Source organism: Fundulus heteroclitus, chromosome 22, assembly GCF_011125445.2.
Source record: "Fundulus heteroclitus isolate FHET01 chromosome 22, MU-UCD_Fhet_4.1, whole genome shotgun sequence".
Taxonomy (NCBI): Eukaryota; Metazoa; Chordata; class Actinopteri; order Cyprinodontiformes; family Fundulidae; genus Fundulus; species Fundulus heteroclitus.
In genome coordinates, this window is record NC_046382.1 from 36,538,599 (window position 1) to 36,561,482 (window position 22,884).

The following is a 22,884-nucleotide window of genomic DNA, read 5'->3' on the forward strand; positions in this document are numbered from 1 at the left end:
GCAAAAGTTTGCCAAGTCTCACCAAACTAATACAGATTTTATGTCTCCCCATTTAAAGGAGAGACAAAAGAATCGAAGAAATGCATCATTTACTGCCCCCTGAACGATGCCTCAGCGTCTAATCTAAGCTGCATATAACTGCAGCTGTTCTGTGAAGGCCGCCGACGTTTGTTTTAAATGCACAACTTTGTCTTTACTTACTTTACTTTAATTACTTTTGTCCATGTAATCGTAAACTACATGTTCTCCCTGGAGGAGTGATTGCAGCAAGCCAATGACTTTATGCAGTCTGCTCGGCTTACTTGGACAGGAAATGTTTTGACCAACCTGTCTGGATGATTTGATTGAATTGACTCTGAAAAGTGCCTTGAGATGACGTGTGTTGTAAACTGAAGCTATATAAACAAACTGATTTGATTTGAAGTTTAGAGAAGAGTGAAATAATACCCTAAGCTTTAAAACTGTAACTGAGCACCGTTGAATCCATCATGTGAAACATTATAGCACAACTGAAACCCTCTAAAGGTATGGCTGTCCATCTAAACTGTCCCCAGGAGGCAAGGAGACCATCAGAGAAACATCCCAGACTCTGAGTAACTATGGAGGAGCTGCAGAGATGCAAACAAATCACGTGTTGCCCAGTCAAACCCAGACCACTATCTAGCTGAGACCGCTCCCCATCCAGTCTTACTGAGGTTTACCTGCAGAAAACTGCAGGCGACATGTCACCCCAAAAGACTTGCGGATGAAATCGCTGCAAAAAGGTAATACAGCAAAGTATGATCTTAGGGGGACTAACTCCAAATGTACGCCACAGTCTGGATATTTATTTTTCAAATATGTCCAAAACCATGTATCATTCTCCTTTCCCTTCACAATTATGCCCCTTTTGTGCTGGTCTATTAAATAAAAAAAACCCTTAGCACAATAAGTGCTTGCAATGTGATAAAAGGTAAAATTGCAAAACGTATCAATAATTCTGTAAGATGTTCCTTACACACAGATGAATATAAAAGATTTTTTAAATACAAGTATTAGAGAAGACTAAGCTGTGTAAAGTGTAAATTACGTCCCAATTCGGCAAGACGTCAGTTTATCAATTACGGACAAATTCAGTGAAGAATTATAAGCGATGATCAGAACTATTTAAAGACATTTACCCAGCGGCGAACTGAAAAGAGAGACGTTGCTACGCGGAAACAATGGTTTAGTGGCGTACAATGAGGAGCACACACAAGTGGTAAGCTAATAGAAGAAGCAGGTGCACCGAGGTCAGGGCGGAGTGACCTCATATCCTCACTACCCAGGGTGGACTACTGACAGACGGCCAAGAACAGGAGAACATACACACATGCAAGAAAACACACACCAACATGTTGCCAATATGCTCGCGGCACTGAGAGCGAGGGCATGGCCTTAAGACGTTCACTCAACATGTCATTTGCAGCCCCGAACATAGAGGAGAACTGGATAGGGAAGGTGGGGAGGAGGGGGGGGGGGGGGGGGGGTAGGAGAGGAGAAACTGACTGAGCAGGTATGTCTTGGAAAGACGCGGCTATTTAGAGCTACTCAGTGTCAGTGAAAAAGCAAGACGATAAACAGCGAGAAGCGTAAAGAGAGGCAGTCAGGCCTTAACCAGCCGATACAAACTAAAAGACAAGTGAAAGGGCTTCAGTCAAAACAATGTGTGCCCTTCCTGAACTCTCCATTCTGCAGAAAACCCTCCTTGATGTAGAAGCAAGAGGAAAAGAGACGTTGCAGTCAATAAACTGTCTGTATTTTGACAGCTGAGAGGAGCTAAAAAAAATAAAGCTATCTGTCTGACAGCTTTGCTCTACACAGCCACAGCCGAGAGGTCGGCGTTTACAGTTCACGCACGGACACTCTTCTGGAAAGGTCATGGACTATCTCGCGAACATCTCGCTGAGCAGGACCACAGAAGGAAAGGAAATTGCTGAAAGACCTGAGACTGAGCTGGGGAGCCGTCAGACGGCCCCGTACCTTTGCCAAGCTTGTTATTAGGCATGGGCCAAGTCCCACTGTCCAGTTATACCAAGAGTGTTCAAAAGTCATGGTCTGAATAATGTTCTGTCCTCTGAAAGGTAAATGCTGGACGGACCAGATCTTCCTGTAGCGTGTCCCTCCCCCGTAGGACGCGGTACAATGCTCGTCTCCTTTCCCTGACTTAAAAGACAAATGTGGCACTTCAGAAACATTTCCAGAGGTGAAAAACAAAGAGTTGTGGCGTTAAGCCTACAAGAGTGTAACCCGCCTCTCTTATTGGGGTAATGCTGTTTTAAAACTACAGCTGGCAAGCTCTGAGCAGCAGATACATAGACTGAAAGCTGTGGCTGAGCAGCTAGCTTAACTAACCAGCTAATATCAGGTTGTTCTACTTGTAAAACTCAATAGAGAGCAGAATGTCAAAAAGAGATGGTGCGTCAACTTTAAGCACTTGAAACCTACTATATAGCATAATTATCATGTGTTTATTGTATTGTAGCTTTATGGATGCTCCAGGATTGGACCTTGGTGCCCATATGTCACTCCTTCATGACATTAGACTGAGATAAAATAATGTTTTATTCTAAAATTATTGCAAAACAACGCTCTTTGGGGTGAGCGATCATTTTCTAATAGTTATAACATTAAAGCGTTAAACCCAAGCAAGCCCGTCTGTCTGAGACCTAGACTGTTATCTAATCATAATCACTTTTCAAAGACGTAAACGCAACTACCGAAACACGGCAAAACACAAGCGATCCTTTTAGTGACTAGGTACATGTTTAATTTTGACTGAAATGTCGATGTTAGGATTCTGAGAATAAATACGCTGCTCAAATAAAAGAAAGGAGCTCTTTTTAAATCAGAGTTTAATATCAAGTCATTAAACCTCTGGTTCATTGATGGGGTCTGTTCAGTAGCAGAGGGGGTTGTTGGTCAGCGTCACCATTATCAGCGCTGTTGACATTAACAATAGGCACTGAATGGACTACAATGAATGGACGACAACTCCCAAAATCAGGAGTGATATTTTGACCTTCTCGTTTTTATAACTGCTTGTCAGTAGTTTAGCATCTGATTAGGGTCAGAGTCTCTACTGGTAGCATGAGGCGATAGCTGAACCCTGCAGAGGTTGAACAGGTAGTTCAACTCCACCAGGATGGCGCATCGATACGCGTCATTGACAGAGGGTTTACCGTCTCCCAGCATGGTCTCTAGAGCATTGAGGAGATTCCAGGAGACAGTAACATCAGGAGAGCTGGACTGGGCCGTTGGAAGTCCTTAACCCATCGGCAGAACTGATATCTGCTCCTTTGTGCAAAGAGGTACAGGATGAGTTCTGCCAGAGCCCTACAATGTGACCAGCAATGGGCCACTGGTATGAATGTCTCAGACCGCACCATTAGAAACAGACTTGATGAGGGGGGCTAGAGCTCCTCTAGTGGTCACTGCCCGCCACCATGGAGCTCCACTGGCATTTGCCACAGAACTCCAGGATTGGCAGATTCAGCTCTGGCACTATGATCTTTACACAAATAAGGGCAGGTTCACTCTGATGCACTCCAATGCTGTCAGCCATGCATTCAAGCATGTGGAGGCCATACTAACTACGTAGTACCATGTTGAGTTGCTGGGCTGATCATTTTCATCAAGTAATGTGGCATCAATTTATTCCCAACACCTTACCCATTTCAGATCAGTGTGGAGATCCAGCAGGATTATTGTCCTATAGAGATCTGATGTGTTTTCAAAGTGTTCCTTTAACTTTTTGAACAGCGTGTATTTTATTGGACATTCATCTGCTTAAAGTACGCAATTTAGGCTTTTTATTCTAATGAGGACTGATGAACTCATCTGATATAGAAAAGACAAAAGACGAGGGGTGAAATAAAATAGCAGCATCTCAGAAAAAAAGTTAAGGACAATGGTGAGGAGTGAAAGTATAATGCAAGTCCATGTTGATGGGTGGGATGGAGGCCAGGGAGGGAATGAAAAAGCGAGACAAGGTTGAAGAATGCAATGAAACAACAGAGGCCTTGTTCCTGCTGAAAGGCCTGCTTCGTCACTTTACCCTGCCTTTTTTTTTAAAAGGGGGGGGGGGGGTCTGTGCCATGGCTACAAGTACGACTTTAATAGAGGTCTCTTATGGAGCTTGGCATGCCACTTGTAAATAAGCTAGTTATCCAAGAGCCTCTCCCAGTGTTGGTAATGCATACTCCTTATTTCAACTACAACCATATCATCAGGATGCAGGAAGTACATTTTAAATAACTATAACAGAAAATTATGCCATTTCATCTTAATGGCTTTCTGATTGAAGTGGTTCAGAATTTTAAATATGCCAAGGTTTTAAGAAAATTTCAAGTGGAGAAGGAAATTAAGTGATGAAATAAATAAGTCTTACTCGTCAAGCTCATCTTCCTCATTGTGAGAGGTGTCGGCATACAGGTACTTGCTCATGTCAACGGGCCGCACTCCTTTCTTCTGCTTGGGCCTGGGAGGTTCTGGGTCTGGTTGGAGCTCCATGTCCTGGTCGGGATCATCAAAGGGGTTCCCAGCAGGGGACCGGGTCTCCAGTCCATCTGGCTCACTGAACGGATTGGAGTCGTCGTGGTCATAGAAGGAGTCCTCATCGACCCGCTGCCTTACAGCCGGCTGGGGAGGGGGCTCTGTTTGATAAGGATGAGAGCACTGGCTGCATAAACAACACATCTTTCACTAGACTTGACAAGAGCTTTGTTACCAAGTGATGAGGCAGACAGCAGAGGGAAAACAAACAAATCTGACTGCAGCCGATCTTGGGAACTAGCTAAGCATCACATACTTGGCTGCCTGCTTCATCGCTCCCATAGTGTCTACTATCTGTACAGATTTATTCTGCTTTCTCTTAAGAAATTCAAAGCCTGACAATGCATTAACTCCGTTACATGTGTTCACATTCTAAATTGGCTCATGTGGAAGACAAAGGTTAAAGCATTTTCTGGCAAATTGGGGAATTTATTTCCAGTTCTTGCAAATGTCCAAAGTATAACAAAGAATAAAAGGGTTTAAGTTAAGGACGCCAAACTTACCCCACCAAACACATCAAACTCAGACGGGGAACACCGCTGAAGATGGGTTCAAGTGTGTCTTTTAAGCAAACACAAGCCAGCACACCTGGCTATTAGGTGGTCAAACAAAAATATTGGTTTAGCTGTCTGACTCAAAGCTTTTTGTGGTGTTCTACAAATAATTTGTGTATTTTAATCCTCTGACGTGCATGGCTTAACATCCAAAAGATGCTCTGGAAAAGTTTTTGTGGTCAGAAACCCAACAATTAGATCTTTTTCCAATTAATGAACGCACCTTTCAAAGGCGCTACCAGGTAGCGCTAATCACCCATTTTGGTGTACAAGCTGCTACTCAGTGAACAAACCTTAAAGTTATTTAAGCTATTTTCAGTATCACTGAGGTGTCTGAAATGAAGTCGGACGAAGCACAAGTATGTAAAAAGCTAAATAAAAGGAAACTGTTTTCTACGTGTCCAGACAAGTGATTTTTTTTCTGACTTTCAGCAGATAGAAGGGAGGCTGAATGGAGTAAAGCTGCTGTTTGTTTCTTTATGAACTTTATTTCAAGCCTGACATAAGACCTGCAGGATTGAGAAATGCTGGCAGCCTTCAGATGTCAGCATCAAGGCAAGGGTCACTTCCTCTAAGGAGGGCACAAAGACCGCTGATTTAGTCATGCTAGCTGCTAATATAAGATGTTAAAGACAGCTTAAAATGTCAAAGCAGTCTCCATTTTGGGTGATTTAAAACACTAAATTAAAACCCAATTTTCATTGCCTGTTCTGCTCCAAACACAAATAATAAATGACCATTGACAACATAAAGGCTAGAAAATATACATTCCTGTTCTTATATTATTTTTAAAGCGAAACTGGAACCAGCAAATACAGATTGGTGCGTCTTTTGTAAAAACTGGTCACTATTGCAATCAATGCTCACGCATCGCAGTAAACTCAAGCGGATCTCATTCTCTGCACCTACCTTCCTCATCCGGGTCACCAAATGGGTTGAGGGGATAGGACTGAAGGTCACCGTCAGTCTCATCGAAGGGATTGCTAGTCATGGCAGGAGCAGAGTCCTGATCTTCATCTTCCAGGAAGTTCAGCTTGTTGATCAGTTCTGTTGCATTCCAAGAGAAAGATAATTAAAAAAACACACAAACAAATAAGTCAAAACGCCAGAGAACACGTAACAACGAGCTCCTCAAAATGCACTAAAACACAAATCCACCAAGTATCCCAAATCTGCACTTGGAGTGAACCGTGAGTAGAAAAAAAAAACATAAGCACACCCCCTCTTTTAGGGGAACGCTGCCTGAACTTCTGCTTTCCTCAGCTCCCTCACTTGACAGTGCATGTACAACAGTGGCATTCTGGGAAAAGTTATGCAGTATGGAGGGGTCCCGTGGAAGACTGAAGAAAGCATGGAGTTGCTATGGAGATCCTTACTGGAGATCTCAAAGGCTTGTCCACTTTGTCTTAATCATACTCATTGTAGCTGGTTCCCAGGCGGCATGGGGTGTGGGCCAGTTTGAAAAGGCCGTAAATGTGTCTGAAGTAGATGCCAAGAAACACTGCTGAGAGCTTTGAGAAAATCTGAATGCGCATGAGTAGCCTATATGCCTCTTGGGCTATACGTAGTGTGGCGTTATGAAGTGCTGGTGGTTGGGATGCAGGACTTTTTCTCTTTGCTTACTGGTGGTCACATACTTGGTTTAGATCAGGCCATAGTCGGTGCAAGCTACGTCAAAATATTAACGATTGCTAGCGGCTTTGTGGCCATTTACCCCGCAAACAATCGAAATTAGCCAACAATGTTTTTCACAAGCTCCTAGCAAAGGGCACAAAGATCGTGGGAAGAGATTTTCTTCTGTTCAATTTCGAAAAATAGGGCAAAACACAGCTGTTCTTTTTGAGACTGAGCTACTCACATTGAAGTAAAAGGGATTAAGCATGTTATATCCGGCTCAGGGTCAATATGCCCCTTCACCAATTTATTTTGCCAATTCGTATTCCTCTAGGTAGTTGAGCACTTTTTATGAATTATGCAAATATTTGTAAAAAGCTAGAATCTTAGGCATAATTTATCCTTTATACATTATTTTCTGAAACAAATATTACGCCCCGTTTTTAATCTTTCTGGTTCTGACTCCTGCTGGGGGAGTTAAGAGTTGAGGTTTGACAGGTTAGGGTTCTTGATCAAACTAAAGTAGCTGTAAACAACCTCCTCCTCCTAGTTACTAGGACGTAACGTAAACGTCTACTAGGACCTAGTAGAAGTTTACGTTAAAATGTCTTTTACAAAAGAGTGGTTGAAAAAGTGTAGAAGGGAATAAAATTGTGAAGGAATGAAATAACCAGCACCCAATAAACGTACACTGGTTCACTTCCAAATGCAGTAAAAGGAAGAGTAGGGTCACAATGTCAAAAGCAACAGGAACAACAACAAACACCAACTGATGCTTACTGATGTTTTAACACCATGTACAGGACAACAAATGAGGCAAAATTTACTTTATTATCACATGACCACAAAACGATCACAATACCAATGACAACGAGGATCAAGGGGGCGGGGGGGATCGGGGAGGTGGAACCAAACAGAAAAGCAACCAAAATGGGCTGAAAGCTGAAAGAAAAATGACCAAATTCAACTGTGCAATAAAAATTAGACAGCACCATAGAAATAAAAAGGTGTGATGGCTGGGTAGAGGTTTACGGAGTTCACAAGTCACGGTGAAAGAAAAGAACAGAAGATGAGTTGGGGAGAAAGAAAGGTGAAAAAAGACCTTGGGAGGAAGCAGCAGGCTTAGCTGTTGCTTTGCGTGTTCGCTTGGGAATACCACCACCACCATCATCATCATCATCATCATCCCCATGTAAGCAGCTGAGGGCATTCAGCTGGTTTACTATCTCTGCAAACGAAAGGCCCAATACAGGAAGGGAGGGAGGAAGAATCAAAGTGAACAATGCATGATAACAGATCCTTATGCATAATATTCACTCACAATCAAGCACAAACTCGTGTTATTTACACAGAAATATATGCAAACAAAGAGAGGTCAAAAAGAGAAGAAAAACAACTATTGCTTTTTGTTTGTTGCATTGCTGCAAATCCTACACTAACTGGAACCCTAAAACACTGAGGTGGAAGACGAAGAGGAAACTAAAAACATCTGTTTTAATGCAGGGACTAAACATCATCAAGAGTTTATACCCTAAATCTGTGGTTCCAAGTACCCCTGTCCTGCACGTCTCTGTTCCAGCTCACCTGATTCAAATGACGGCATGACCTCCACTGCATCCTATCAAGTGCTGCAGAAGCCTCTTAATCATCCATTCATTTAAGTCAGGCGTGTGGCAACAAGGAGACACCTAAATGCAGAACAGAGGTACTTGAAGACCAGAGTTGGGGACCGCTGCCCTAAATTACGGGGAATTCAATAGCACGACTCAAGCTGTATAATTAGCATGGTTATATATTAGCATTAGCACGGTTATATAAAATGGGGAGGGGGGGGATACTACAGGGCATTGGTGCAAAATGCAAGGTGTTCTAAAAGCGGAGAACTGGAAACAGAAAAGAGCTTATGGATTGAATAAAAAGCACGCCTTCATCAACACACGTCTTAAACAATCACTGCATGGAAGTGCAACAAAGACTCCTAGATTGGTGTCAATCATTGAGCAAAAGTCTGGTTGCCTCCGATTTAAGCCCGTTTGCTGTTGCAATGACCCGGATAACTGAGAATTTGCACAGGCTTGTTGACTTAAACAATCTTTCATACACGAGGAGTTTATATAAGCTCTTGTCAACCTCACTTAATCTCAGTAACAAAGGACCATGAAGCAGCAAGGCACTGTCTAATTCAGTCTTTCTGACAGCTCTCATTGCTAACCTCAACAATGAGAGCTGTAACCAGCAGGTTCCAGGTTCGATCCCCTGCTCTGACCGTCTCAGTCGTTGTGCCCTTGGGCAAGACACTCCCCCAGCATTGCCTGCTGGCGGTGGTCAGGGGGCCCGGTGGCGCCGACAGGCTCGCTTCAGTCAGTCTGCTCCAGGGCCGCTGTGGCTACTAACAACTCATCACCGTCTGCGTGTGAATGACTGCCTGAAGTGTAAAGTGCTTTGGGGTCATTGGACTCATTAAAGCGCTGTACAAGTACAAGCCATTTACCATTTAAGGTTATTTTAATTAGGGATGTCTTGACCCTTTTGGTGTTGGCTATCAGATTTAAGGCATGTTGAAATAAGCAGTTTTTAAATGACTCCAGATGGACCAAAAATCCTGATCAGATGGTCCCCAATTTAAATTGATCCTGTTTTGAGATCATCTTGGGATGCCATCTCAAGAGTCAACGTATGTGTGCTACGGACACACTGCAGCCCAACGACGAGTTGAAGAGCAAAAAAAGAGAGACAGCTGCCTTAAGGAGTGTATTTTACCTCTAAATATGCCTATAGAATTGATAATGAGGGGATAAGGATCAGAATCTAATCGTAAAATGAGAATCCCATTCAATAAGAGGCTATGTCTTTGTCTGGTTGTTATTCTACTAATCTGCTTTAAAAATACATGCAGGCAGGTTTACTTGATAAAATAACAGCAACAAGTAAAACAGCAACAAATCCAAGCACAGACATCGGGGGCCAAATATTTACACTCTGCATAAAAACGGCAAAGAGAGAGCACACGGCTTCCAGAGTACGCTCCGGTTAGCCTCGTGTTATTATTAATGCTCGAAAGGTTTGCTGGCTTGGTCCGTAGGTAGGATCCAAGGAGGAATATGGTTGCATGGAGCTGTGGTAGCTTGGCCTTTGATTCAGAGATGCGTGCTAGTGGAGCGTCGCTGTAGGCACTCAATGCATATACATACAGATGAGACGAGGAGGGAAAATCGAAAAGAAAGGAAGAATGCATGAAGCTTAACGTGAAGAAGTGCTGCTCTGAGGAGTTGGATTAAGCAAAGCAGGAAGCAGCAAGGCCCAGATATTAGACCATACCGTGAATCCCAAGCATGTATGTATGGAAGGACGGGGCAGGAAACCTAAGCATCATAAACAAACCCTGCAGCTTCAACCCTGGCTATAACAACTCATGCATTTAGAGGATCCCAGCTGCCAACAACCAGAGGTTTGCTGGAGTGTGTGTGTGTGTGTGTGTGTGTGTGTGTGTGTGTGTGTGTGTGTGTGTGTGTGTGTGTGTGTGTGTGTGTGTGTGTGTGTGTGTGTGTGTGGATGTCCCATTTATAGATAGTGGTGAGTCATTCTGGAAACATTAAGATACATATTTTTCACACAGGAAAACAAGGTTTTAGTTTGCAAAATGATGCAAAAACGATTAAACAACCAATTTGGATCAAGTCCTGAACACACATTTGTCATGTATTACATTCACACTTTACTGTTTTGATCCAAAGTGTCTTTTTTAAATTACAGCTCAATTCAAACAGTTGAATCTTATTGAATCTCCGGGGTATCATTTTCTATCGTCGGTGCCGTCCATACAGCAAAGGAAACGACAAAATACAGCTGAAAATAAAATAAAAAGAAAGATAATAGTAGCGATAAAACATTAGGAACAGAGCCAGCCATCCAGGAATGCTGTTGTTGCTATAATAGCAAATCCTCTCTGATACAGGAAACCCATATTTTTGTCCCTTATCCCAGATTTAAAAAGTGCTTTTCCCGTTTCTACCTGTGATCTTGGCGGCCTTTTCCTCTTGGTTAACCCTGTTCTCATCATCCTCCTCATTCTCCTCCTCAAAGTCATCCAGGTTGCCGATGTCGGCCTGCTTCATGCTCATCAGGCTGGCCAGACTCTGCATGTCCTCGTCACTGAAACAGAAACTCTTTGGATTATAGACTCTAAAAACACTTTAGGAAAGAGACACAAAGTCTAAACGTGTATTATACCTTTAGCAGAACTGCATTACTGCTCGTCTCATGCACATTAGAGTTCAAACCTAACAAACCTGGGTTTTCCCTAACCATCAAAGTGGTTCTTGCCCTTTTACAGGCCATTCACGAAGAAGCATGTCTTTGATAGACTTGGCTGCCACAAAACGGAGACAAAACATGCTAGCATTAAAAAGCGCGCACATTAGCAAACAACTCAGCATCAAAGCGCCATCAGAGGAACTAGTCTTTGTAGAAGATTGTAGCTGAATGTGCTGAGTCAGATATCATAAATCTAACTCAGCAGAAACGTAAGCCTTCCCTACCTACCGACTTTTTGGTGAAAAATAAGTGTCACAGTCAAAAACAAATACAGCAAAATCTGAAACGTCATGGTTGAGTTATTACTGAGGAAAATTAAGAGTATTACTATCAGGCTGCTGAGTCTTTAAGCATTTACATGGCATTGATTTAAAGTGTTTTAAGCATTCCTAATTGGCTCAGATTGGTATAAGGCACACAACAATCTGATTGGGGCATTCCTAGTCTGGAAAGGTAATGGGTATCAATGTAGAGTAATAGTAATACAGACATCTCTGGATCTTTCTTTTCTGTATTTACTTTTGCTCGCCTTTAAAAAAAATTATTTTAGATATTTTCTACAAGCTTCTGTTAGAAACATCCGAAACTTCAAAGTCCCTCCAAACACTTGAGTGTTTTTACTGAACCTGATCCTCTCCTCTCCAGCCTCCACACCAATGCAACCATCTCCACGTGATTCCTGGTATTTTACGTAGTCTCCAAACCCTCCCCTCCATCTCCTGATATCACTGCTCCATCATAATTGCTGTATTTTTCTCTCCCTTTCCCCTTTGTGTCTGGTGTTTCCCAGGCTCACAGGCTCATTTGAACTGGTGTGATGGGGTTTGTTTGTGTGTGGTCGACATCATTCCCAGAAGGGTTAACAAGGGTTACGCGCCATCGACCCGCTGCCCGCCACACAACAAAGGCCTCGGCGCTGCGCTCGCATGCAGGGGGAAGGGAAATGTTTCAAATGAAGAAAGTTTCAAATCAAAGCGACAGCTATCATATTGTGATGAATGACAGCCAGACGCCGACTGAAAGCGTCCGCAAAGTTTAACTGGAAGCAGAAGATTTTCAAATGGAACCTGCGAGTCCCCGGGTACAGTAAAATGTTCGCCTATTATTAAACACAGCACGACGGATCATACTTACGTAGCCTTTCCCTCCCGCAGGAAGATGCAGGAGAGAGAGAACTGCAGGGTAGCCGACACCACCTTCTTCGACAGGGGCTTAAACTTGAGCTTGACATCAGTCTGAGTAGGCATAGGACTGGCGTACTGCTTCATGTTTATGCTGCTGGTGGCTAAAGCCTTCCTCCGTCCCGACGGAGACTCCTGCAGACAAACAATGCGTTAGAGTTAGGAAAACCCAAGTCGCTCCTTCTCAACACCGCCCTGACAGGAGCTTTTTAAAGAGCACGCTTTGTGTATTAGCAGTGGGGATGCGATCTTGCTGTCAGATAGAAAAAGTGAAAAGCAGCTTCTTACTGTCGATTTAACATCCTCTCCTCATATGTTCCCTATTAAATGTATTAAATGACACTGATGCACTCCTCCTGTGCTTCTTTTCAAGTATAAATGGTAAATGGCTTGTACTTGTAGTCTTGACGACCTCCAAAGCGCTTCACACTACAGTCATTCACCCATACATTCACACCCTGACGGTGGTGAGCTATGTAAGTAGCTACAGCTGCCCTGGGGCAGACTGACAGAGGTGAGGCTGCCATGCACCGGCGCCACCGGGCCCTCTGACCACCGCTAGCAGGCAATGCGGGTGAAGTGTCTTGCCCAAGGACACAACGACAGAGAAAGTCAGTGCGGGGGATCGAACACCAGACCGGTTCACCGACACCGCCCACATAAAAATGGCGTCCTCTTAATGCTTTCCGTCTTCCGGTTCTCTGACAGAAAACTGCTTTGTTGCTCAAAAAGACTCGATAAAGCTGTGAGGAAGCACAATAAGGATCTCAGTGTTGAAGGGAGGACACACACGTTGCTTGACAAAGAAATACAAGAACACAACTTTCTTCTCTAAATGTCTATTTAGCTGAGCTCCATGTCTGCATTGGGTTTATTGCACGGGTGTCAAAGAACGGCACGCCGCCACACTGACGGATGCAGACACTGGGTTTCCGCCACAGTAAAAAAGCGTCCTGTCTCAGCCGTGCATCGAGCTCTGAGGATTCATCCTCTCGTGTGCACAACAGCGAACAAAGCGGAGCGGCCAGCTCTCTTTCACACTACACCAGTTCGAGAGCACATATACATGTACACGTACCCTCCGCCACGGGTGCCAGATAAACCGATACGAGCTCTTTACGTTGGCCCTTTCCTGATGTCTTCACACACAGAACCACACACTCACCTCAGGCGCTCTGGCACTGTGGGGGAAAACTCAATCTCAGCCTTATCGCTGAGGACTGCAGGTTATTTATTCAAACACACACACACACACACTCAGAGGCATATCCACACAGAACTGTATCAGTTCGGAGAGGTAAAGCATTTGGTAATAAGGTGATAAAGTATTCAGGCTACAAACAGAGATTACAAATCCACAGGTCAGCTGTAAAAGTTTCAGCGTAGGATTGTGAAGAGGTACAGAGAGCTGTCCTGTACGTCCACTTACAAATGATGAATAAACTAACTATAGTAATCCTACAGACATAAAGTCGGGCTTCCTAAATATTTCTCAGGTCAAAATTTTGTATTTTCCCTGACACAAATTTTCTTGCTTATTTCTAAAGCAGAAATATAAACGCTCAAGACGAATATACCAGCGGTTCTTGTTGAGAGTTTAGGCTTCAAACCTGAGATGGAGGCATTGATGGAGGGATAAATGAACAGATGGACAGAGATAGATAAATGGACAAACGCATAAACGGATGGATGGAGGGAAAACACAGTACATGGAAGGGTGGTTGAACAGGACGGGTGATCTGATGGACAAATGGATAGACTGACTGATGGAAGGACATGCAGGACAGAACAAGGAATAAAATTTGGAAATCCGCTTTGGTTTTTTTTCACACACCAGATCTGGGAATATTTTAATTAAACTATATAGCAACCCGGGAAACTTGGAGAGAGAAAATAAATAATTAAAATCAGGCCCGACACTAAAATCCTTTCCAAACAGGAGAACGCAACAAAAAACATTTAAATAAAATCCAAATCCACCTGACAAGAGTCACAAAAGTGCACTTTTTGCACATATTAATGCTAATTAATAAAGACCCGTCTTTCAGAAGGAACATTACAAGCAGAGAAACTTCAAACAATTTTACATCATCCATAAAACCTTTAATGGGCCCTAGCATCAAGAGCTACATTCTCCAACACTATTTCAACCCAGCTTCCCATTTCCTCCATCTTCCACCAACATGCGACTGTCCATCTAATCTAACCTTCAGCCTCCTCATCTCTCCCATCTCCTCCTGCTCTTCTCCTCCACCCGTCCCCCGTGCTCGAACCGATGATTAAATGGAAAGAAGAAACCAACCAACTCACTAGCGAGGCCACTTGACATTTCGTGCTGACATTTGAGCCTTGTCGCTTTTGCCACGAAAACATAATGACGCATCACTGCGACGGCGCCAAGCCGAACTGTCCAAAGAACAGCCCATGAGAGGAGAGGGATAAGAAGAGGAAACTCTCCTTTTACCTCTTCCTCGCCTGCAGATTACACCCTCTGCTATTATACTAAGCTAATAGCGCATGCAGATACTTTATGAATGAATTTGCTAAATGTGGCAAACACTTAAGAAGAGGGGATTTAGGAAAGCAGTTTGGGGCGATAGGGGGAGGAGGGTTGTTGAGAAACGGGAAATAGTTAAGGATATGCAAATACTGCAGCGAAAGAATGGAATAACCGTTTCGACAGATTTGGGCGGCGGCGGCAAAACAATGGAAATCTTCTCCGTTTCCCCGGATGCTACTTGTCAATCACTGCGTGTGTGTGTTTGAGAGAAGGTGTGGGAAGTAACACGGATTAGGGCCACTAGGAGGATGTGACGATGTGTAAAATGAAAGGAAAGGACAATGCAGAAGTTTAATTTATTACAAAAGAGGATAGGACTATCAATATGCTCTTTCTCTGAGCCCGGAGAATGACTATATGAGTGAGTGTGTGTGTGTGTGTGTGTGTGTGTGTGTGTGTGTGTGTGTCAGTGGGAGTGAGGGAAGGGCAGGCGAGGAGCAGACAGACAGAGGAGAGGGGGTGACAGCTCGTTGCTGCTCCCTAGCTGCAACTGTTTAAAACTGCTTTGTGTCATTAAAGGCTGAGGCTTAAAATTTAGGAGAAAAAAACAACAAAAAAAACAGGTTATACAGGCGAACTAAGTCACCAAGCCCCAGACCTGCCCTAACGTTGCTGTCAGCAACCATTTTCTTTAACAAGTGACTTCTGTTGCGGATGAGTGCATGTTGAGGTGGACTGTGTTTTAGAGGACCAGTTTCCCTTAGTGCCAGCTGGCCCCGGATCGATCCACAGATGCTCCCCTGGTGGGGGGGCAGGGGTCAGGGCAGGAGGGTGCCCGGGGGCCCTGCTGAATCCCTCTGCCCTAAAATGCCAATGGGACATGCTGGAGAAGAGGAGGGGAAGGGACGCCTTTGTGGCTGAGAGATGGATTAATTAGGCTGAGTGCTAAAGGAACGTGGCTTTGTTTAGTCCCGGTCTGAGACGCGCACACACCCACAGTTGGGCACCGTTAGCACGTGATCAACGAAGACACTTGGTGCCCGATGCACACCGACACATCAATCAACTAATTGGCTTTTATCAGAGATCCCCCAGTCACATCCTTTCTGATAACCACCTCTGATCGACTATATACACACACATATATGCGCCTGTGTGTATGCACATAAATTAATTTCATAGAAAATGATATGTTGCAGGCCCAAAAAGTCTAAGCTTGCATGATCAGACCCATTGTCAGCTCCATGGCTGCTTATAAATATTGCCCAACATCCTTTTGTAATAAAGCGAACCGAGTACGTTGATGTTGAATAAGTTGTTGACAAAGGCAGAAGATTAAACCATGGCTCTGTTATTACAAGGGTGATAAGTGATGAATCGCTGGTTTCACATCAAGCAGATGATTATCTCACTTAAGCCTGTTGCTACCATAAAACAAAACACAGCTGAACTGGAGAAGAAGGGACAAGATGAGGTCAACTGTACTCCAAATAAAGAGTAGATTAGAGCAACAGCTCGAGACAACTGATGAGAACATTTTTTACCCTCATACTGTGCTTGAACTTTTTCACTTTTCATCACTGTGCAGCCCACAAACTTTAACATATTTTATTGTAACGTTACGTGACGTTTTCGGGCAATGTGTCCGGTGTGAGCCTTGGCTGCTGGGAGACTCTCCAACTGGCTAAATGTTAACGTTTGCATGTAAAATCATTATCAGAAACCTTTATGCACATCATAATCTCAAGGCTGGTTAAAAGGAATTAGCATTATGTTTGAAGCTAATTAAGTTTGAAGCTGATCATTTCAAACAGTCATTCAGGCAAGCTTGCTGCTTGTGTTTCCAGGAGGCTAGTGGGAACGTTGCTCCAAGTGCTGGAAGGTGGCTTCACAGAGGACATCCACAGTCTGGAGCTGCCTGGTGTCCATTTCTGTAACCTTCCCTTGCCATCCATCCCTAAATATTGCTTGATGGGATTTAGATCAGTGGAACATGCAGGATGGTCCAAAAGAGTGACGTTATTCTCCTGGAAGAAGAGGAGATTGTGAACTGAAACACTGTGCTGTTGAAAAGCCCGGTCATAACCACACAGACGAGGGAGGGCCTTCAGTCAGGAGGGTGCCCGCTGCAACATCTCTACATATCCAGCTGCTGTTTGATGCCTCTGCACAACCTGAAGCTCCATCGTTCCACTGAAGGAGAAAGCCCCTGTATCAGGAGCATTTTGCCTCTTTCCATCAGAGGGCTCTTTACTCTGAATACTTGACCTAAAATGACATGGAATCCAAACTTTTGTGCAGATTTTGGCTTTTAAAAGCTGTTGTCTTTACCTTTTGAACAGCCTATTTCAGCTTGTTTTGAATAAACTGCATGTTTAGAAGGTTTCACTCCCATTTCTCCTTCATGATAGTGAAGCTCTACTTGAAACTTCCAATAGTACAAAATGCTAATTCTTTCCATTTCTTTTCGACAGCCTTAAGATTTTGATCAGGAGCATATTAGCCAACAGCTATTGCACTTCTAGCACTCCTTTGTGACACAAACAATGGACACACTGATATATTGCGACTGCAATGTGTTTGCAATATATTGCGCAGCTCTGGTAATGACAAAACGTGAAACCATAAAAGGGGTGTGAATACTTTTGGGAAGCACTGTGCCTGTTGCTTTTGTTAAACGTCCTACTAGAACAGTTTATCCAGAGGCATGCAACCTGATCGTTTCCATTATTTCTGCACAAATCTGTCTTTTTACTGAACACATAACTGTTTGAAAGACAACTTACGCCACACACACAAAGCAATGCAACAGCTCCTTTGTAATCTATATTCAAAAGGTTTAGAAACAATTACAGCCAAACTCGATTTAGCCTACAGAATAATCCACAGCCAGCACCAATTAGCCCTCCACCTCACCACCCAAAAATCAGCAGGCTGTGTCTGAAGCCAACCGTCAGCAGATTGGAGGTGCTATTCCTCTTGCCTCAAGGTCACAGTTATTGGAAATGGAGACATCCAATGCGCTCACATCTCTCTTTGAATCCGCACACAATGGAGGGATTCCTCAGCGTCAATTTGGCCTCCCCTGATAACTGATAAGGCAGGCCTTTTTACATACCATCTATGAATGCCACACTATGGGCATTATGGACACACACACAGACACAGCCGGAGATTAAGGCCAATTTATTCATCTGCTACTATTATATTTGAGGATTTACCTTTTTCCCCCGAAAGCTGTGTGTTTATGTGTATTTTAAAAGCAACAATAGACATAAAAGGCTTGCAATACTATCACTTTGGTTATGGGAATTACAATAACAATAGTTTTAATATTGGAATGAACTGTGCCAATGGTTTGCTCGTCTTGTGTGTTCATACACGTACACAGAGATTCAATCTGTCCCACGTTCATGCGTGCAGATAAAACGGGTCGACCGGATTTTACCACACTAGAAAACCCCATTGTGTTCAAGGTGTGAATTAAAAACCAAAAATCAAAAAGGGAAAACAACTTTTGCAAAGCGCCTTCTTGGTCCAGGGTAAAATGAAGGTGAAAAATAAGACAAGAGGAATCCAAAGTAAAAGATGAGACCTGACAACTAATTACAATAGTACAATTGGTCTTGTTTTAAAAGAATAGTTACTTTTAGTCTAGTGTTTGAAACACTGCCAGATCAATTTCTAGAAATATTAATGTCTCGATAGAGACGCTAACAACATAGCAATAGAGGAACATAGGAGATAAGACAGTCAGAGAGAAAATCACATTACTTTGAGACTACTTTAAACAAATGAGAGGTAAATATTACTCTAGAGAAAACCAAATAAGCTTAGCCACAGTGTGCAATATGAACTCATTTCTAATGCTTGAAATGGCATTTTCAGCAGGTATGTTCCAGGTTTTATGCTGCCGATTTTGATACCGATCACATGGCTCGGCCTTACATTTTTTTTTATTTAGTTATAAGTGCTACTGGCCATGTGATCTTGAAAAACCGAACTACAAAAATCACCTTAATTTAGACAAAAACATGTTTTTATATTGCTGCATAATTTATTGGGTTCAGTCTCATAATCTTCTCTTTTTTACGTAGTTTGAGTTTTCCTCATTTTCATTTTGCTTGGTAGTTCAGTTGAAGTTTACTAGCTTAGTTTTAAGTGTTTGTTGACTAAAGTAAGTTAACTGGACGTCATAGTATTTTATGTTGGAGAGAAGTGATTTGTGTTTATTCTGTAAATGTGAGATGCTGTTTGAGAACACCAGAGCTCGGGCAGGGCTCCATCTGTGAAACATTTAGGTCACGGACAGGTACAGCACAGGATCTCCACCACTGAGAGGCTGGTCATTCAGCCAGATTAATTAAACTATTCTTCAGGTTATTTGCTTAGCCTTCTGACTGTCACGCTCATACGGGCAAGTGTTGGCATTGTGGGTTGCGTTAACTACTGTCTAACCGGTCTAGGTCTCTTCATTCTCTACAGTGAGCCTCAAAAACGCAATACTCCTCTCAGTGCTTGTTTTTTAAATATCGTACTAAATTGGTTGCGTTGTTTTGTCGAGCTTCCCTTGGGAGGTATTGTCCGTTGCATGTGTTGCAGGACTTTACATCATTGGTTTCCTGTTAAATCAAGAATAGAATTTAAATTATTCTTCTAATGTATAAAGCCCTTAATAATCAAGCTCCATCATATATCAGAGCTCTGATTACCCCGTATGTTCCTAACAGAGCACTTTGCTCTCAGACTGCAGGTCTGCTGGTGGTTCCTAGAGTCTCTAAAAGTAGAATGGGAGGCAGATCCTTTAGCTATCAGGCTCCTCTCCTGTGGAACCAACTCCCAGTTTTGGTCCGTGAGGCAGACACCCCGTCTACTTTTTAGACTAATCTTAAAACTTTCCTTTTTGACAAAGCTTATAGTTAGAATGGCTCATGTTACCCTGAGCTACCTCTGTAGTTATGCTCCTATAGGCTTAGGCTACTGGAGGACATCAGGGTATATTTTCTCACTCTGAGTTCTACTGTTCTCCAGTTTTGCATTGCATTACATTGAAATGACTGTTGTCATTTCAGCTTTTAACTTTTTGCTCTCTCTCTTTTTCTTCATAGTAGGTACACCTGGCCTGGAGTTCTGTTAGCCGTGACATCATCCAGAGAGGACGGCTCACCCGCTACTACCATCTAATGTAGAACAGATTACTGGATCAATGTGTGCTTCTGTGCTTTTTTGTCTCTCTTGTTGTGTCTCTGCTCTGTCTTCTGTAACCCCCAGTCGGTCGAGGCAGATGACCGCTCTGAGCCCGGTTCTGCTGGAGGTTTTTCCTTCCCGTTAATGGGTGTTTTTTCTGTCCACTGACGCTTCATGCTTGCTCAGTATGAGGGATTGCTGCAAAGTCATGGACAATGCAGACGACTCTCCCTGTGGCTCTATGCTTCTCCAGGAGGGAATGCTGCTTGTCGGGACTTTGAAGCAATCAACTGGTTCCCTTTTATAGGACATTTTTGACCAATCTGTATAATATGATTGATTTTGACTTTGTAAAGTGCCTCAAGATGACATGTTTCATGAATTGGCGCTATATAAATAAAATTGAATTGAATTGAATCACTCACAGGTTCACAAGGCAGACGTCACGTAGGGCCATGGAACGCTGCAAAGTATGAGGTACAATTCATCGCGTTTTGTGATCAGCAACAAAATACATTTATCGGCAGACACCGATCACACATTTTTTCACAGAAATCGGCCATTAATGATCGCGACACGACTAATTTTCAGTTGACATAATAAATATTATGTAGAGATTTGCAACAATCTCCAAGAGGAAATTAAGTCCATGTATAAAACTGTGTAGGTGTTGGGTGACTTGGTTGCTGGAACAGGGGCAGGGGCACCAGAGGCTAAAGTCCTGGGTTCGATTCCTGATTTCGGGCCATTTGCTGCATGTCTTTCCCTTTTTCTCACCCCGATTACTGTTTAATCACGGCCACTAGTGCCAAAAGAAACTGTATGGGTGCAGTCTTCTGACTCATTGTAACTACGAGGAACTTGCCAGCCAGTCATGTTGATTTGATGTTGAAGAAATACTGTGTATTGGGATTATCAATGGGCTTTCTTTTGCACCACGGCAAAAAGAAAAAGCCTTTAACTTGGTGCATGTAGGACCGTTCTGGAAAGTTTAATATTCAAGAAATGATCTATTGAAGTGGGGAAGTGTGTGTGCATAGAGAAAAGGGGGAGGCACAGCAAATATTGCAGATTTCAGTGGGAAGCTCCATTAAAAACTGGAAAAGCCTGGCATAAAACATCTGTTAGATTCATAGACTATTTGATTGACTGTGCAATTTCTTTAATATCGAATAGATTCAGCCCTTGCTGAGAACACAGCATACTCCAGTGAGTCTGTCTTGTGTAACCTGAAGTACAATATCTCACTAGTTCATAGTAAAGCTGGGCACACACATTTAATCCAAAATATAAATGTTTTGACGATTTTTTTATTCTCCTATTTTCCTTACTGCTAACTGCAGTTTATGATCCACAGAGTGTCCCTGGGCTGCAGCAGCTGATATCAATCATTCAAAATGTCACCCTTGCTAATCTGTTAGACCCCTGCTGTCATCAACCTGAATTTTGCTTTCGTTTAATTCCAGCTATACAGCAGAGATTAGGATCATTTTTACATAAAATAAAACCGTAACAGAGGCTTGTTACAGTTTAGACAACCCAAGGGGATTAATGTGTTTTCTGTTGTCACAACAATTTTTTTTGATAAATTGAACCAAAATAGAAGAAAAACAGAAACCGGTGCTCTAAGTGAGGCACAGTGGAGAAACTTTATATTTTTTATGATATTTTCCGTTTGTGGACTATTCTAGGGATCAATTAGTCATTACAGCATCAGAGATCCCAATGTTTCTATCTTCTGCTTTTTAACTTATTTGACTGCTTTAACTTTTAAACAAGTTAAAATGTTTAGATGGACAGCAAGCTGATATCTTCTGTCTTCACTTGCGCTCCTCATTTCTGTCCCCTCCATCTCGCTTGCTTCCCTCCTTCTGGTCTTATCAGTGCGTCCAGGGTGCCCTCCTCTTTTCTACTTTCTGGGTCTTTCTTTTGGGCGGCCCTGAGTGCCACCCTACACACACACTCACACCCAGAGCATGCACTTCAGACAGGGGGCTAATGGGAAAATAAATTACCAGCAGGAAAAAGCACTGCCTCTGCACTTCTGCTGGGGTGAGAAAGGGCCGCGGGAGGAGCTGGCTGGAATGAAGGGAGGAGGTCCAAAAAATGGAGAAAGAACGGTAAAGAAGACGAGAGAGGAAGACGACTGTTAGTGTGACAAAAAGAGGTTGAGAGAAGGGAAAATGAGGCAGAATGTACAAGGGGAAAGGAGGACGATGAGACACAGAGCGAGATAGGTTGAAGGGATTAGCTGGAGTTCACTCCTGGTCTGTGAAGCGCCTGCTCATCACTTTTCCTGCCATTTTACCATCTCTGGTCATCATAGAGGCCTAAAATGGCCAATAACACCCCCCAACACACATTGAATCGCTGATCCAATACCCCGAGGAGCCAAATCTGGGATTGATTACCTTCTGTGAATGAAGCAGCAGTTTGGGTATCAAGCCCACAGATTCACACTGGACCTCTGAAATGTTGTGTGCCCATGTGTGTATGTATTTTCCCGTGACTTAAGAAAAACTCCACTGTAGGAGTAGAAAGCCTAAACTGGTATGTAAGGGATGGGTTGGTTTGACAATCATTAGTCGTCATCTGACAGTGTATCAGTGGGTGGAGCTAAAGGGCAAGCAGGGAAATGTGATTTGTTTGTTTTTTTAGTTAACGGAAGTACAAGAACTTTAGTAAGATAAAGACCGGGGACTTCAGTGAATCATAAACTATGGGGTTTTTGACTTATGGGCTTGACACACAGGGAGCGACCAACGACAGCGACTAATGGTTTCACCACCACCGCAGTGAAGACCCAACACACGGGACAAGACGGCAGCTTTTCAAATCCCGCCGTTGGATCACTTGTTTCCCAGAAATTTGTATGATAATTGGTTATGAAATTGGAGGGCTTTCCGACGAGGATGAAGAGTCAGAAGATATTTCTGGAATTGACTGAAACCTTGCGCTTATG

At 43.1% G+C, this 22,884-nt stretch overlaps 1 protein-coding gene across 1 annotated transcript in view; it reads right to left on the minus strand.

Moving 5' to 3' along the window:
* The window catches only part of ehbp1 (EH domain binding protein 1), a gene marked incomplete at its 5' end in the record, with an annotated part of 133,469 nt that overhangs the window by 94,072 nt on the left and 16,513 nt on the right, over nt 1-22,884 (minus strand). Inside the window, 5 exon segments of the mRNA XM_036126155.1 lie at nt 4,409-4,673; nt 6,036-6,173; nt 7,843-7,968; nt 10,753-10,892; nt 12,189-12,370. Of these exon segments, the coding sequence (XP_035982048.1) occupies nt 4,409-4,673; nt 6,036-6,173; nt 7,843-7,968; nt 10,753-10,892; nt 12,189-12,370 (851 nt within the window).